Source organism: Taudactylus pleione, unplaced genomic scaffold (assembly GCF_031769625.1).
Source record: "Taudactylus pleione unplaced genomic scaffold, aTauple2 ptg000225l, whole genome shotgun sequence".
NCBI classification, from domain to species: domain Eukaryota; kingdom Metazoa; phylum Chordata; class Amphibia; order Anura; family Myobatrachidae; genus Taudactylus; species Taudactylus pleione.
This window is the reverse complement of record NW_028284627.1, coordinates 13,509,016-13,526,277: the sequence shown is the minus strand read 5'-3', so window position 1 is coordinate 13,526,277 and position 17,262 is coordinate 13,509,016. Positions and strand designations below refer to the sequence as shown.

The window sequence follows — 17,262 nt, the reverse complement described above, 5'->3', positions numbered from 1 at the left end:
GCCTGAAGTCTGGAACGCATAGACATCACCAGACGCTCGGTTTCATCCCTGGTGATTCTCTGCCAGGCTTCTACTGCAAATGTCTTCAGTTACTGCTTGTACTTGGGGCATTTTCCGTTCAGTTTTGTCTTCATCAAGTGAAATGCATGCTCAATCGGATTCAGGTCAGGGGATTGACTTGGCCATTGCGTAACATTCCACTTTTTAGCCTTAAAAAAGTCTTTGGTTGCTTTTGCAGTATGCTTCGGGTCATTGTCCATCTGCACTGTGAAGCGCCGTCCAATGAGTTCTGAAGCATTTGACTGAATATGAGCATATAATATTGCCCAAAACACTTCAGAATTCATTCTGCTGCTTTTGTCAGCAGTCACATCATCAATAAATACAAGGGAACCAGTTCCATTGGCAGCCATACATGCCCACGCCATGACACTACCATCACCATGCTTCACTGATGAGGTGGTATGTTTTGGATCATGAGCAGTTCCTTTTCTTCTCCATACTCTTCTCTTCCCATCACTCTGGTACAAGTTGATGTTTGTCTCATCTGTCCATAGGATGTTATTCCAGAACTGTAATGGCTTTTTTAGATTTTGTTTGGCAAACTCTAATCTGGTCTTCCTGTTTTTGTGGCTCACCAATGGTCTACATCTTGTGGTGAACCCTCTATATTCACTCTTGTGAAGTATTCTCTTGATTGTTGACTTTGACCCATATACACCTACCTCCTGGAGAGTGTTCTTGATTTGGCCAACTGTTGTGAAGGGGTTTTTCTTCACCAGGGAAATAATTCTTCTATCATCCACCACAGTTGTTTTCCGTGGTCTTCCGGGTCTTTTGGTGTTGCTGAGCTGTCCGGTGCATTCTTTCTTTTTAAGAATGTTCCAAACAGTTGATTTGGCCACACCTAATGTTTTTGCTATCTCTCTGATGGGTTTGTTTTGATTTTTCAGCCTAATGATGGCTTGCTTCACTGATAGTGACAGCTCTTTGGATCTCATATTGAGAGTCAACAGCAACTGATTCCAAATGCAAATGTCACACTTAGAATCAACTCCAGACCTTTTACCTGCTTAATTGATAATGAAATAACGAGGGAATAGCCCACACCTGTCCATGAAATAGCTTTTGAGTTGATAGTCCCATTACTTTTGGCCCCTTAAAAGGTGGGAGGCACATATAGAAACCGTTGTAATTCCTACACCGTTCATCTGATTTGGATGTAATTACCCTCAAATTAAATCTGAAAGTCTGCAGTTAAAGCACATCTTGTTTGTTTCATTTCAAAGCCATTGTGGTGGTGAATAGAGGCCAAAATATGAAAATTCTGTCAATGTCCCAATATTTATGCACCTGACTGTATATTAGTTTGTTATTACTGGACTTTAGTTAATATTATTGCTCATGTCTACCAACATTCACATTAAACAACCCACCTTTCAGTTTAAACCTGTTCCGGTGTCTACTCCTGCTACACTCCGGGTCCACAAAAAACACAGGCCCTGATTCAGAGCCGGATGCTCTGAAAGAGCGCTCGCTCTGAATCAGGGCGTTTTTTTTTTTTTTTTTGGAGCGGCCTCCTGGCCACTTGCATAGCTGTGGGTGACCTTGTGGTAGGGTCTCGTGGCCGCAAGCCCGAGAGAGCCTCTGGCTCTAATAGAGCCGGAAGCTCTCCCACTGACATCACTGGTGATATCAGTGGGGCCGCCCACAAACGGCAGGCATTCGCATGGGAACGTTTCCGTTTGTGAAGTCACCCCCATGCCACGCCTCCAAAACGGTGCAAGCTGTCGATCAAAACCGACAGCCGCCCCCTTTTGGTGCAAGACCCGGAGCGACGGAGCACCGTCGCTAGCCGGGTCTCGCGCATGCGCACATCGGAGCCGGCTCTGGCGTGCACATGCGCAGTGGCCTAACATCGTCCAGAGTCTCTAACACACGTGATGCAGCGATGGCTTCTCCTTCAGTTTCCCCAGTAAGTGCAACTGCCGAGAAAAAACTAATTTTTCCCAGACGACCCACTGGTGATGCAAATGAGTCAACACAAAACACAAAAAATGTTTTGATGGATGCGCTGCAGATGACATAACAGGGAGGAGATTCCTAGATGGTTAAGGTTCCTACCACTACTTACTCTGGCTTTACAAAGAGTACAGATGACTTGACAATTGTTGTCCGGATTTGGGTAGAAATAATTCCACACATAAGAAGTAGATTTTTTTGTCTTGTGCCCTGGCATGACAATGGGCTTTTCCTTATCATGGGCAATAACTGTTTCTTCCAATGGTGCCTGATTTACAGAAACAACATCCTCATCAACAACATCCTTATTAGCGTCAGCTACACAAACATTCTGCTCATCCTGGAGCACTTCCACAGAAGCATCCTCGATTTCTATGTCAGCATGTTCACTTGTGCTTACATCATCATAAGAGGCAGAACACCCAGTCATAAATAAAGGCCAAGGCCTTAGCCTTTCCTTGCCACTTCATGTGGCATATTGCCAATTTTAGGTCTTTCTGCAGCTAACTTTCCCTTTGATGTTTTTTTCTTTACCACTGTAAAAGATTGATTCTTGATTTTAGATGTCCTGACTTATGCCCTGTATGCCCTTGGGCATCGGCTTTAGTAGATGATGTAGATGGATTAATATCATCATGGCTGGTGGCACTGGCAGCAGCTCCAGCACTAGTATGTGGTTCCTGCTCTCCTCTCAACTGATCGTTCTCCATATTAACAAACTGTTATGAATTCCGATGCCTACCCCATGTGACACCACAAGAACCCAGCTAGCGAGATCTTCTGCCAATAACAACCGCCCATTGTTCCCTTAGAACTAGGATACGTTCACCGGTACTTAGGCGGCCGCCTGGACTTATGCTCAAGGTAGTAGCGTTTCACATGGAGATATAGGGGAATTCAATAGGTAAAGAATGTACAGTTAAGACTGACACAGTTGATGATGATAAGGATATCGATGGTACGGATGTTGTGAGAGTATAGTTTGATTTTTTGGACAATAGCTTGGGAGCTGATGGTGTGGCAGCTGTGCCCATGGTGCGGCAATGATGCAGATGGTGCGACAATGATGCCGATGGTGCGGCAATAGCCGTAGAGAAACAGTCTAGGGTTAGCAAATGGCTCTGAGAGCCGATGGTGCGGCAACTGTGCCGATGTTGCAGTGATGGTGCCGATGTTGGGGCAATTGCCGTAGATAAACAGTCTAGGGTTTGATAATGGCTTTGAGAGCTGATGGTGCAGCAAGTGTGCTGTATGATGAACGTTGCAGCACGGGAGCTGCTGGATGCGGCTAGGAAGCCGTATGGAGATTGGTGGTAGCACGGAGGCTACTTGGAGCAGCTAGGAAGCCGTACGGTGAACGTTGGCAGCACGGGAGCTGCTAGATGCGGCTAGGAAGCTGTTTGGAGATTGGTGGTAGCACAGAAGCTACTTGGAGCGGCTAGGAAGCCGTATGGTGAACGTTGGCAGCACGGGAGCTGCTAGATGCGGCTAGGAAGCTGTTTGGAGATTGGTGGTAGCACGGAAGCTACTTGGAGCGGCTAGGAAGCCGTATGGTGAACGTTGGCAGCACGGGAGCTGCTGGATGCGGCTAGGAAGCCGTTTGGAGATTGGTTGTAGCACGGAAGCTACTTGGAGCGGCTAGGAAGCCGTGTGGGAGTTCAGTGAACAGAAGAACAGGAACAACCTGACTCTGCAGCCAGGCTGAGGGAACTCACAGACACTCCATAGTCGGCACAGGTGCAATAGATCAGTGAGTATAAATAGGCTGAAGTCCCAATCAAGTTTGCACTTGTGGAATACACATCACTTCCTGAGGCGTGCCGATCTCCTAGCAACAGGAAGAACTGGAGTAACCCCGTCCTGTCTGGGCATACTGTCAGAAAGTGTCAAGTCGTGACCACGACTTGTAACACAAACACGAATGAAGTGGGGTACAGCACACACGTCAATTTGTACCAATTTAAAATATTACACTGCGGTATCAATGACCTACAGTGTCACAAGATTTGTTATGAATAAGAAAAGAATAACACACTGCGCTACCACTTAGTGTCACAAGATTATTTATGAATAAGAATAACATACTGCAATACCACTTACAGTGTCATAAGATTATTTATGAATAAGAAAATAATAACACACTGCGCTGCCACTTACAGTCTCACAAGATTTTTTTATGAATAAGAAAAAAATATCACACTGCGCTGCCACTTAGTGTCACAAGATTATTTATGAATAAGAATACCACACTGCGATACCACTTACAGTGTCACAAGATTTTTTATGAATAAGAAAAGAATACCACACTGCGCTGCTACTTAGTGTCACAAAATTATTTATGAATAAGAATAACACACTGCGCTACCACTTAGTGTCACAAGATTATTTATGAATAAGAATACCACACTGCGATACCACTTACAGTGTCACAAGATTTTTTATGAATAAGAAAAGAATAACACACTGGGCTACCACTTAGTGTCACAAGATTTTTTTATGAATAAGAAAAGAATAACACACTGCGCTACCACTTAGTGTCACAAGATTTTTTATGAATAAGCAAAGAATAACACACTGCGCTACCACTTAGTGTCACAAGATTATTTATGAATAAGAATAACACACTGGGCTACCACTTAGTGTCACAAGATTTTTTATGAATAAGAAAAGAATAACACACTGCGCTACCACTTAGTGTCACAAGATTTTTTATGAATAAGAATAACACACTGCGCTGCCACTCACTGTCACACAATTATTTATGAATAAGAATAACACACTGGGCTACCACTTACTGTCTCACGATTATTTATGAATAAGAATAACACACTGCGCTACCACTTAGTGTCACAAGATTTTTTATGAATAAGAAAAGAATAACACACTGCGCTACCACTTAGTGTCACAAGATTTTTTATGAATAAGCAAAGAATAACACACTGCGCTACCACTTAGTGTCACAAGATTTTTTTATGAATAAGAAAAGAATAACACACTGCGCTACCACTTAGTGTCACAAGATTTTTTATGAATAAGCAAAGAATAACACACTGCGCTACCACTTATGGAGCGTACACACGGTCAGATTTGTCAGACTTGTCAGATTTGTCAGATGAACGATTGAACGATTAAACGATTTGAACGATTTTACCAAAGTTTTGAACAATTTGAACGATTGAACGATTTTTGACTACATTACAATGAATGGAATAGTCCAAGTCTGACTGCAAACCCATCAGATGTCAGATATCGTTATCTGACAAACGGGAACGCGCATCGTTGATCGTCCATCGTTCAGGCATGTCAGATATGAACGATTTTCCTTCAGATATGAACGACTGAACGATTTTTAAATCGTTATCTTTCATATCTGAAGGAAAAATCTGATCGTGTGTATGCACCATTAGTGTCACAAGATTATTTATGAATAAGAATAACACACTGGGCTACCACTTAGTGTCACAAGATTTTTTATGAATAAGAAAAGAATAACACACTGCGCTACCACTTAGTGTCACAAGATTTTTTATGAATAAGAATAACACACTGCGCTGCCACTTACTGTCACACAATTATTTATGAATAAGAATAACACACTGGGCTACCACTTACTGTCTCACGATTATTTATGAATAAGAATAACACACTGCGCTACCACTTAGTGTCACAAATTATTTTCTGAATAAGAAAAGAATAACACATTGCGCTGCCACTTACTGTGATGTCATTATGTTTTATATATAACACATGTTATTTAGCACTTTGTTGTGATCTTGTAGTCCTTGACTAGACTACTCATTTATTCACGATTGAAGAAAGAAGTGAAAAGTTTAATATTAGACTGTGCTACCCCTTACAGTGTTGCAAGATTTTTTATGAATAAGAAAAAAATAATACATTGCGCTGCCACTTACAGTGATGTCATTATGTTTTATATATATAACACATGTTATTTAGCACTTTGTTGTGGTCTTGTAGTCGGCATGTAGACTAATAATTTATTCACGATTGAGGAAAGAAGTGAAAAGTTGAATATTAGACTGCGCTAACACTTACAGTGTCACAAAATTTTATATGAGTAATACACTGCGCTACCGTGGACAATAAACTGCGGTCTGGCCGGCAGTGTCACAAACAATAATAGCGCAGCTAAGTTGCCAATGCACAAACACACACAAAAAAAGCACTTTTATATTTTTGGACACTGGGAAAGAGCACCCCTGAATGCGGCAGCAGCCCCTTGACGAACAACACAGACAGCACTCCTTTTTTATGGACAACAATGCACCCCTGCCTAGTGCAGACAGACCGCCTGCAGAGTCACAAATACATGGACGATAAACTGTGGCAGTGTCACCGAACAATAATAGCGCAGCTAAGTTGCTAACGCACACACACACACATAAAAAACAATTTGATATTTTTGGACACTGGGAAAGAGCACCACTGAATGAGGCAGCAGCCCCCTGACGAACAACACAGACAGCACTCCTTTTTTATGGACAATAAAGCACCCCTGCCGAGTGCGGACAGACCGTCTGCAGAGTCACAAATACGTGGACGATAATCTGCAGCAGTGTCACCGAAAAATAATAGCGCAGCTAAGTTGCTAACGCACACACACAAAAATAAAAAGTATTTTTATTTTTTTTTGCACTGGGGAAGAACACCGTAATTGACAGAGCAACCCCCCCCCCCCGGATAACACAGCACCCCTTTATGGACTGCAGCTCTAGCCTGATGGACAGGACAACAACACAGCAGCAGCCACAGTTAATTGACAGGACAAGTGACACAGCAGCTGCAGCACCCACTGAAGGAATCCCCCCTTTATATGCTGCAGTCTAAAGCCCCTTTATGGACAACACAGCAGCAGCCTTCAGGCCAAGACCCTGACTGGACACACAAATTGAGTGACTGACAGTGGCTGACTACGTCTGCTAGCTTCTCTCTAAACAGCCGGAGTGAAAATGGCGCAGATCACGTGGACCTTTATATAATACAAAACCCGCGAGAATCCGACAGTGAAAGGATGACACATTTTTACCTCATTTTCGGATCCGATTCAGGCGGGAAAACTCGAGCCGGACTCAGGGCCTGATTCAGAGCCGCTCGTAAGCAGCCGCTCGTTCGCTCCGAGCGATGTTCGCACATCTGCGCATGCGTATGGGTCGTAATGCGCATGCGCCATCCAGTCAGTGCGGTCGGAAAACGTGTGTTCGCAAAATTGCGAGTGTCTGCTAATTTTAGTGACTGGATGAGGCGTTTGTGGGTGGTAATAGGGGAAGGTGCTTGAAAACGGGGAGTGGAGATCCGAACGCAGGCGTGCCAAACGGTCAAAACGGGCGTTTTATGGGTGCAATTGGAATGTTACTAAAGACATATGTGTATCCTAAAATAGATTGAATATAAATACAACTAATCATGGTGATATAACCACAACTTACATCACAGGAACAGTGGGCCTGATTCTGACCCGCTCGCGAGCGCTGAGCGCTCGCAAGCGGGTTGATGGTGCCCAAGTGCGCATGTGCACGATGGAGGCGGCTCCGTCGTGCGCATCCGCGAGACCCGAATAACGATGGCCAAGCAGTCGTTATGGGTCTCGCACCAAAGGGGGCATGCTGTCGATGGTGATTGACAGCACGCCCCCTTTGGTGGGCGTGCCGGGGGCGCGGCTGCCCAGACGGAGGCGTTCCCATGGGAACGCCTACCGTCTGGGTCCGGCCCCACTGACATCACTAGTGATGTCAGTGGGAGTGCTTTTGGCTCTGATAGAGCCAAAAGCACTCGTGGGCTTGCGGCAGCGAGACCCTACTGCAGGGTCTCGTCGCAAGCCCAATGGTCACGATGGTCTTGACCATCGCGACCATCATCATGGCCGCTCGCTATAGCTGTGGGTGGTCAGGAGGCTGCTCCATAAAGGAGCAGGGACGCTCTGTCAGAGCGTCCGGCTCTGAATCAGGGCCAGAAACCCCTAAGGGGGATACCAATATATACATAAGTATTAATCCCTGGTGGGAGGAAAATACGCTATCACACAAGAGTATAAAATAATAAGTATCTGAAATGGATGCAGGCCTGCATTCTGTGTGATATAAACACATTTCAATCACATATTTACTAAAACGCTACTTGTGTGTATATGAGAAAGGGATATGATTATTATGTCTCATATGGGAAACAATAGGCTCCCAATGGGGAAGTAACATATGAAAGTAACAACAGTGGATTTATTAACAGCACAATTAAACTGGGAATTATATTTGGAGATATAAGATTTATTGGATTTCTTTACCAACAGGGACCTTTAATAATACTTACCAATCAGGAGTACATTCAAATATAGTGCGACAAATTGGATTAAAAGCACAATGATTAAAAGTGTGAATAATTGTGGACAACACAGAGTTTTATGAATTTTTATTATAATATAAAAACCAATAAATATTTTGCTGTTTTATATTTATGATTTACTAAAAGTTATGTTTTATAATTCTTTAGGGTCATTACTGGATACAATTTGATATGTGTTTAGCCTGTGAGTGTCCATGTAAAGGAAACCTTTGTCTTTTTGTTCTAAATGTGATTACTCCTATTCCTGGGTGCACCTCCCCTATAGCTACTATTTATTGAAGTAGGATACCTAGATTTGGGAAAAGGCAATATTCAAATAAGGGTCTGTGAGGATATTTTCCTTTTTGAAAAATACCCATTCTGCTATCTTGCAGGTTATATGCTGCAAGTTTAAGTGAGGAGGATTTGGTTCGGGAAGGGTTATGTGTACACCTCAAACCCACCAACAACAGTACAGGAACTCCCTTGGACGGCCTTTTCTCAGGTCCTGGCCTCCATTGCGGTCCGCTTGGCGGTACCAGCTGTTTTTCCCCATATGGGGTTACCTCAGCAGACCATCATTCCCTCTCAGGGTCTACCACAGATTATGCAGACTCCTCCTGTACCACAGCAGACTGTCATTCCCTCACAGGGACTACCACAGTTTATGCAGACTCCTCCTGTACCACAGCAGTCTGTCATTCCCTTACAGGGACTACCACAAGCTATGCACCCACCATGAGTAGATGTTTTCTCTACTTCACTGCACAGCCTGGCGGCTTCCTCTACTGCCCTTCAGACCATGTTGCAGGGTGAGAAACCCAGGAAGCCCGGTAAGCGGCCTGTGTTGTCGTCCCAGTCCACACAACTCTCGGAGTCTGAGATGTCATCTAACAACGGGGAGATTGAGGATGCATCTAACCCCAATTCTGCAAGAGGCGGAGACTAGGTCGAATATTAATATTCCTGCCTTGGTGCATGTGGTCAGATTCATATTGGTAATAGAGGATGACGAGCCTGCCCCTCAATCCAAACACCCTCAGTTTAAACGGGTAAAGGTGACTTGGCAGTATTCCCTCTATCAGACCAGCTGGTAGAACACATGGCTGTTTCCTGGCAATCGCCTGGTAAGCGGTATCAACCTCAAAAGCGTTTGGCCTCATGTTATCCATTTCCTGAGGCTCATTGTAAAAAATGTGAATCACCCCCTGCGGTGGATTCTCATGTTACACGTTTAATAAAAAGTGCTACACTACCTATGCCTTCCATTTCTTCCTTAAAGGATCCTGCAGATAAGAAGGTGGAAACTTGCCTGAAATCGATATACTTTCTTTCAGGAGCTGTTGCCCGCCGGTCCATGGCTATCTTGTGGGTAGCTAAAGCTGGGTCGATTCACTTGAGGACTCCTTCCCCACGGAAGCTTCTGAGAATCAGGTGTCATTGGTTGGCCCATTAGGGATGCGGCTGTGAGGCTGCTCTGGATGCCAGTCTACTGACCTCCAGGGTCCAGGCTGTGGCCATGTCTGCTTGCCATGCTGACTTTTAGAAAGGCCTGGAAGTCTTACCATACAATGGGAAGATCTTGTTTGGTCCAGACCTGGACAAGATTGTTGACACATTGGCAGCATCGAAATTTAAATTTCTGCCCCTTCAAAGTGTCGAACTTCTTTTTGGTCCTTTTGTCCCCAAGGAAAACCCAAAGGGCAGTCCTTTCCTAAACAGTCAGCCTCGAAGAAGACAGCCAAGCCTAAGAAGCAGGCCTGGAGCACAAGACGCCCTGCTTCCAAACCGGAGGATAAACCCTCAGCCTGACGGGGCGGGCCTCCCTCTGGGGGATCCCAGAGTGGGAGGCCGACTTCTTCAGTTCACCCAGTGCTGGTGTCAAACTACCAAAGATGCTTGGGTAAGAGAAGTGGTCTCTCACGGGTACACTCTCCAATGCCTTCGAAGACCTCCTCACCAGTTTTCCTGCACAGGCCCTCCTTCAGACAAGAACATGGCCTTACAGATCCAGAAAGGTATACAGTCCTTGCTGCAAGCACGTGTAATTGTGCCAGTCCCACTATCCCAGCGAGGGACTGGTTATTATTCTACTCTCTTTCTGGTGCAGAAGCCAAATGGGTCTCATTGGTCTGTCCTCAACCTCAAATCCTTGAACAAGTTCCTCAGGGTGCCCAGGTTCAGGATGCAAACCCAACGCTCCATTATACTGGCTATGGAACCTGGGGATTTCATGGTATCTCTGAATATTCAGGACGCATACCTACATGTCCCTATAATGCCCTCTCACCAGCATTATCTCCAGTTTGCTACAGCAACACTTCCAGTTCCGGGCGCTATCCTTTGGCCTGTCCACAGCTCCAAGGGTTTTTACCAAAGTTATGGTTATCATGGCAGCACATCTGCGGAATCAGGGGATCCAGCTACTACCATACCTGGGCGAGCTCCTCCTGTTGGTGGGTTCTCCAGAAATGCTTTGCCACGACCTATAACTGACAATTGCGCATGGGTAGTTAATCAATTGGAAAAAGTCCTCCCTGAATCCCTTGCAGAGGATGATTTATCTGTGGGCCCTACTGGATTCTCAACAGCAGAAAATCTTTCTGACTTCAGACAAGAACTCCACATTACAACTACGAGAGATGCCTCCACAGTCGCCGGGTGTCAATACACTCAGCGATGCAGGTTCTGGAATCCATGGTGTCCACCTTCGACATGGTGGAATATGCTCATTTTCATTCCAGGGTGCAGGGGCTGATCCTCTCCAGATTGAACGGGTTGCCCCACTGGATCAAAGCTCAGACAATAGTGCTCTCTCCGGAGGTGTGTTTGTCTCTGTCTTGGTGGCTACTGACATCTCATCTAACCAAGGGTCGCCACTTTTGGATCCCGGACTGGGTACTCCTAACAATAGACGCCAGTCTCCGGGGATGGGGCGCAGTGACCAGTCGCACTCTTTTCAGGGTCGTTGGACAACAGTCGAAGCAACCCTTCCAATCAACATATTGGAACTTCAGACTGTGTACACGGTCCTCCAGTTGGCCAAAAGCATACTTCATGGAAAACCTGTGCAGGTTCAGTCTGACAACGCCATCTTGGTGGCTTACATCAGCCATCAAGGAGGCACTTGACATCGGGCAGCAATGACAGAAGTGTCATGCATTCTGACATGGGCAGAGTGTCACCTCCCAGCCATTTCGGCAGTGTTAATTCCGGGAGTTCTCAATTGGGAAGCGGACTTCCTCAGCCATCACAACGTGCATCCAGGGGAATGGCCTCTTCACCAAGAGGTGTTTCAACTCCTAGTGGACAAATGGGGCCTCCCAGAGGTGGACCTCATGGCCTCCCGACACAATCACAAATTACTAGTGTACAGGTCCAAAACAAGAGATCCCGAGGAAAACTTGGTGGACGCTCTGTCAGTGAAATGGACCTTCCAGTTTGCGTACCTGTTTCCTCCAGTCTTCCTTCTTCATCGAGTTCTTCGGAAGTTCAAACAAGGCGGAGGCACTGTCCTGCTGGTGGCTCCAGCTTGGCCCAGACGTCATTGGTACTCAGATCTTCGTAGTCTCTCCATCGACACTCCATTCCTGCTGCCTCAACGTCCGGACCTGTTGTCTCAGAGTCCTTGCCTTTACCCGGATCTGGATCATCTGTCTTTGATGGCGTGGCTTTTGAGACATTCCTCCTAAGGTTGAAAGGATTCTCTAGCTCTGTCATCAACACGATGCTTAGAGTACGTAAGCTGGCTTCTGCTAGGATCTACCACAGAATGTGGCATAAATATTTCTAGTGGAGTCATCCCAGGAATTACTACCCCCAGGTGTTTCGGATCTCCAGAATCCTGGCCTTCCTTCAAGCTGGATTGGACCTCGGACTCCGCCTGGCCTTGCTGAAAGTGAATCTCTGTACTGTCAGTATGGTACCAACGTAGAATTGCTCCTCTTCTGGATAGCCACACCTTCCTCCAGGGTGTCCTCCGGATTCATCCTCCCTTTGTCCCCCCCAGTTGCTCCTTGGGATTTGGCAGTAGTTCTTCGCGCCCTCCAGGGTCCTCCATTTGAACCACAAGATTCGATATAACTTAAGTAGTTAACAGCTAAGACTTTCAGAATTGGGGGCGCTCTCCTGTCGCTCCCCCTTCCTGATAATTCACCGGGACAGGGCTGTGCTTCGCACTCGCCCTGAGTTCCTTCCTAAAGTTGTTTCTAGTTTCCACATTATTGAGGAAATTATACTGTAGTCCCGGCCTTTCAATCTCCAGACCTCTCGGCAGGTGTGGCCTCTTTGGATGTGGTGCGCGCCCTCAGGATTTATGTGGACCATACCAGTTTCCTTCGGAAATCAGACTCCTTATTTGTGCTCTATGGATTTCACAAGAAGGGATGGCCAGCCACTAAGCAAACATTGGCTAGATGGCTTCGTATGACTATCTCAGAGGCTTACATGCAGGCTGGCCTGTTCCAGCTTCTGTTAATGCTCATTCTACTCAGTCTGTGGGTCCCTTGTGGGCAGCTCACTGTGTCGCCTCGGCTGATCACCTTTGTAAGGTGGCCACGTGGTCATCTGTCCAGACCTTTGTAAGGGTCTATGCCTTCGATATCTTTTCCTCTCTGGATGCTTCGCTTGGGCTTGGATTCTCCTCTCAGTGCAGGAGCGTCCCCACCCTTAAAAGGACTGCTTTGGGACATCCACAAGGTCTCCCTGTGGAGCCTATGGACCCTGAAGAAGAAAATGAGAGTTATAGTAAGAACTTACCTTTGTTAACTCTCTTTCTTCAAAGTCCATAGGGTCCACAGGGCACCCTCCCTGACGCACCTGGCTTCATTTGGGCTATCTTGCCGGTCACCGGTTTCCCATCTCTTTCTCTGTAAGAGTGTGATTCTTGAGTGTACCAGTCTCTTTTATCCTCCTCCGGCCTTTGGCTTATTACCAACTGAGGTGCCTCTGGCTCGGGAGAGTGGACCAGTGCATCCTGGGAGCTGAAAGCTTTTAACTTCCTGGTGCCCAAATTCATTTCCATCACCTACACCCCAAGGTCTCCCTGTGGACCCTATGGACATTGAAGAAAGAGAGTTTACAAAGGTAAGTTCTTACCATAACTCTCATTATTTCTGAATATTTGGATATGGGAGACTCAACCTGTATTTGCACATTTTTATTGCTGAGTCTCACTGACTGTATTGACAGATCTCATTTAGGGGCCTATTCATCATCGAAGACCGTATGGCCTTCGATGATGAAGTTTTGAACTCGCTGCGAGGGATACTTAAGTATCCAACTCACAGCGGGGGAAAAGTGACACCGGAGCAATTCATCATTGCTTCAGTGAAGGGATAACTGCTCTGAAAAGCAGTTGTCCCCGTGGATAGTATCGCAGCTACTTCTGTAGTTGCATTACTTACTTGCTCCCCATCATCCTGGATACACAGGCGTGACCTCGGGTCCCACAAGCGCACAGCCACCGGGGACGTAGTGAGGAGGCGGCAGAGGGATCCGCTCAGATCCTTCTTCGCATCCCCAGAACTCCTTGCCATAGGAAGGAGTGGGGATCCGAGAACAAACGCCGTCTGAAGAGGGTGCTTGTTTTCGGCAGCAAACTCCGAAAACTTTCAGTTTTCGGAGTGTGCTGGATACCAAGGGGGTCCTATCGGACCCCACATGATGAATGGCCCGGTAACTTAAATATGCGGAAACTAGTGTTTCTGCATGGTTACCAGCCATTTATCGTTTGATTAATAGGTCCCTTAAAATGTAAATTTTGGATTTCTTGGAGTGTTACACCTTATTCTGGTTGCTAAAAGTCTTTACTGCTTAATTACTACTATGATTAATCATATTCTATATAAATTGTTATTGAGCCAAACATTTGCCATTTCCTCCTAGGAATGCCTGATATGCCATTCAGCACAGACAAACATGGTCATATAAAACGTCCAATGAATGCTTTCATGATATGGGCACGAATTCACCGTCCAGCAGTGAAGAAAGCCAACCCTTATGCCAACAACGCAGAGATCAGTGTGCAGTTAGGGGTGGAATGGAACAAGCTGACCGAAGAGCAAAAGAAACCGTATTTTGACGAAGCACACAAACTCAGACAGAAGCACAGCGAAAAGTTTCCAGGTATGTAACTGAAGGCAATTAAAAACAGACGGATGGGACTGGGCTCTGTAACATTCAAATTGTGAGATGGCAGAAAAGATATATAGCAGTCAGAATTACCAAAAAATCTTGGTTTTAATCACATATAAAGAGTCATAAAAATACAATACAAAATACACAGCATACAATTAAAGTTACTACTAAATGTACTGCTAATTAATAAACATCTGAATGTCAATCCAGTCTATCATTTAGATATTCAATATATGATATAAAATATTATCCCACAGGAACATATCATACTGAAAGTGTAGGTATTAATCTCCTTAGGGTACATAAGAGTTCCTTGATATGCTGTTAAAACTCCAATTGAAGAAAGGAAAGAAATCCTTGATAGATGGTATGCACAAAAATTGAATGTCCCATTAATGATGTCCGTCTCCACAGGATAAGAGACCTTTTGTTTAGTAATGTAAGATGTACCTGGTCAGCTGAATAGTTCCAGGTGGTAGCCTGAATCGGGTAGCCCTGCACCAGCAGTTCCTCTCGGCTCCCGCGGTCTTCGGATGGTCCGGCTGCACAATGTGACCAGGAAAGACAGTGTGTGTAGTGGTAAGCGGCGTACATGCTTGCCAGGTGGTGAATGAGAAGTTTGCAGCAAGCAGTGGTCACCTCAAACCTGATGTTTTTCTGCGACCTTGCCGCACCTGCGGTTTTACCACCAAGCTGCTTCCTTTTGCTTCAAGGCTGCTCCTCGGCTCTCTAAGCCGCACGACGACCCTCAAGGCCGCACCTTGACTCTCAAAGCCGCACCTTGGCACCAGTGCTGCACCTCAAATCTCACGGTTGCACCTCGGCCCCCAAGGCCACACCTTGGCCCTCAAGGTCGCACCTTGTCCCTCGTCCCTCAAGGTCGCACCTTGTCCATCAAGGCCACAACTCGACACCAGTGCCGCACCTCGGCCCTCAAGGTTGCACCTCTGCCCTCAAGGCCGCACCTCAGCTGTCAAGGCCACACCTCAACACCAGTGCCGCATCCCGCCATCTAAGCTGCACCTCATCCCACCAGGCTGCAACCTGCCATCAAAGTTGCACCTCAGCTCACTAGGCTGCATCCTACTACCAAAGTCGCACCTGAACCATCACCAGCTGCATAACATCTTGTGGTCATCAGGATAGCCGTGTAAGCCCCTACTGTCCTGAGTTTAAGACCAGGTGGCCACCTAAGTACTGGTGAGTGTAACCAGTTCTAAGGGAACAGCGGGTGGCTGTTATTGGCAGAAGAGCAGAAGGCTCGCAATGCCCCCTCCCCAGCGCTGCAAAAGTGTTTGTTTGTTCTCAAGGGGGCATGGCCACGCCTCCCGCGATTAGGTCACGCTCCCTCTTTACCTGGGCCTGGCGGCACTTTCTACGACCCTGGTTAGATGTTAACCACTAATCGGGCTACATAATTATGTGGAGATAATAGTTTAATAATGGTGGGTGTGGTGTTCCTGGTGCTCATGGCAGGGAGGAGGTCAGACAGGCCCACACTAGACAGGAGATGGTGTTGGGATAATCGGTTGAACAAACCTAACTTGTCCTGAATTTGGCCAAGCCTTTGTGACTTTCCACATGTAAATCCGTTTTACATCTGGGAATTGAAAATTGTGACATGCATACCAGCCTTTTTTTTTAAATTTTTATTGCAAGAAAGTTCTTATAGATGTACAACCATAGAGAGAGATATACAACATGGCTGTGTAACATACACAAGAAAAATGTTATCCAAAATAATAACAAAGAGAAACAAAGGGGTACATCCAGATAGATATATAAGAAAGGATAACAAGAATTTTCAATATATGCAAAACTAAATAGTATATTCATCGAATAAGAGGAGTCATGGGGTGGAGAAACAAGGAAAGCAGAAACAACACAAATGTGGTCTAAATGACAAATGTCATAGATTTTAAAACATGTTATACTTTATAAGTGTTGTACATGCGATGACCTTTCAGATATAAAATGCCAGTTGCAGACAGTGGCAAGTAAATGAACATTTGGGGAGTGAGACATTAATCGTGGTTTAAATGCAGCCAGCATGAAGTCGAGTGAATTGTCTAAGGCAACAATAAATCATCAGGAGAGAGGTGGACTAGCCAATAAATAAATAATAAAAACATAAACAGTAACCAGAAAGATACAAGTTTGACCAGGGGCGTCTCAAGAGAGGAGGAGGCCTGTGTGCACTCCCTATCATCAGGAGAAAGGTGGACTAGCCAATAACTAAATAAATATATGCATCAACCCATACCGCTTCTAGGGAATAAAAAGGGGCGATTTGAGTAAGGAATGGGGATGCTTGAAACCAACCTGGGAGCATCCAAGGAAATTAAGCAAGCAGAGCCCTGTGTAGCCAGAAACATTGGGAAACCAAACCACCATTTGGGGAGCCCCAGGAGGTCTCCGTCACCAAGAAGGACATGTGTGTAGCCAAAGATGGAAATGGGAGGGAGAGAGAAATCATGAAACAAATTAGGCAGCTCAGATTTCTCGATTTCCCCCAGGCACATCAGGGATTTCTAGGTCAGTAAAGGTGGTACGCTATCACCGTCCTCTAGATTCTGCTGTAAGTCGGAGACAGGTGATGCGATAGGACTTAATAGTGACATCACTGTTGGAGAGAAAGCCAGATAACTTCCAGCCTGTTACAGAGCTGAGATACAAAATCAGTTGTGGCGTGTTTACAATGGAAAATTTGGGCAAGGAATCCATAAAGGTACAGACCAAGTAACACAGATAATATAAAACAGTACA

The 17,262-nt window shown here is 45.6% G+C and overlaps 1 protein-coding gene across 1 annotated transcript in view; it reads left to right on the top strand.

Moving 5' to 3' along the window:
* Positions 1 to 17,262, top strand: part of SOX30 (SRY-box transcription factor 30) — a 91,900-nt gene that overhangs the window by 36,606 nt on the left and 38,032 nt on the right. Inside the window, 1 exon segment of the mRNA XM_088478971.1 lies at positions 14,245 to 14,484. Coding sequence (XP_088335097.1) covers positions 14,245 to 14,484 — 240 coding nt within the window.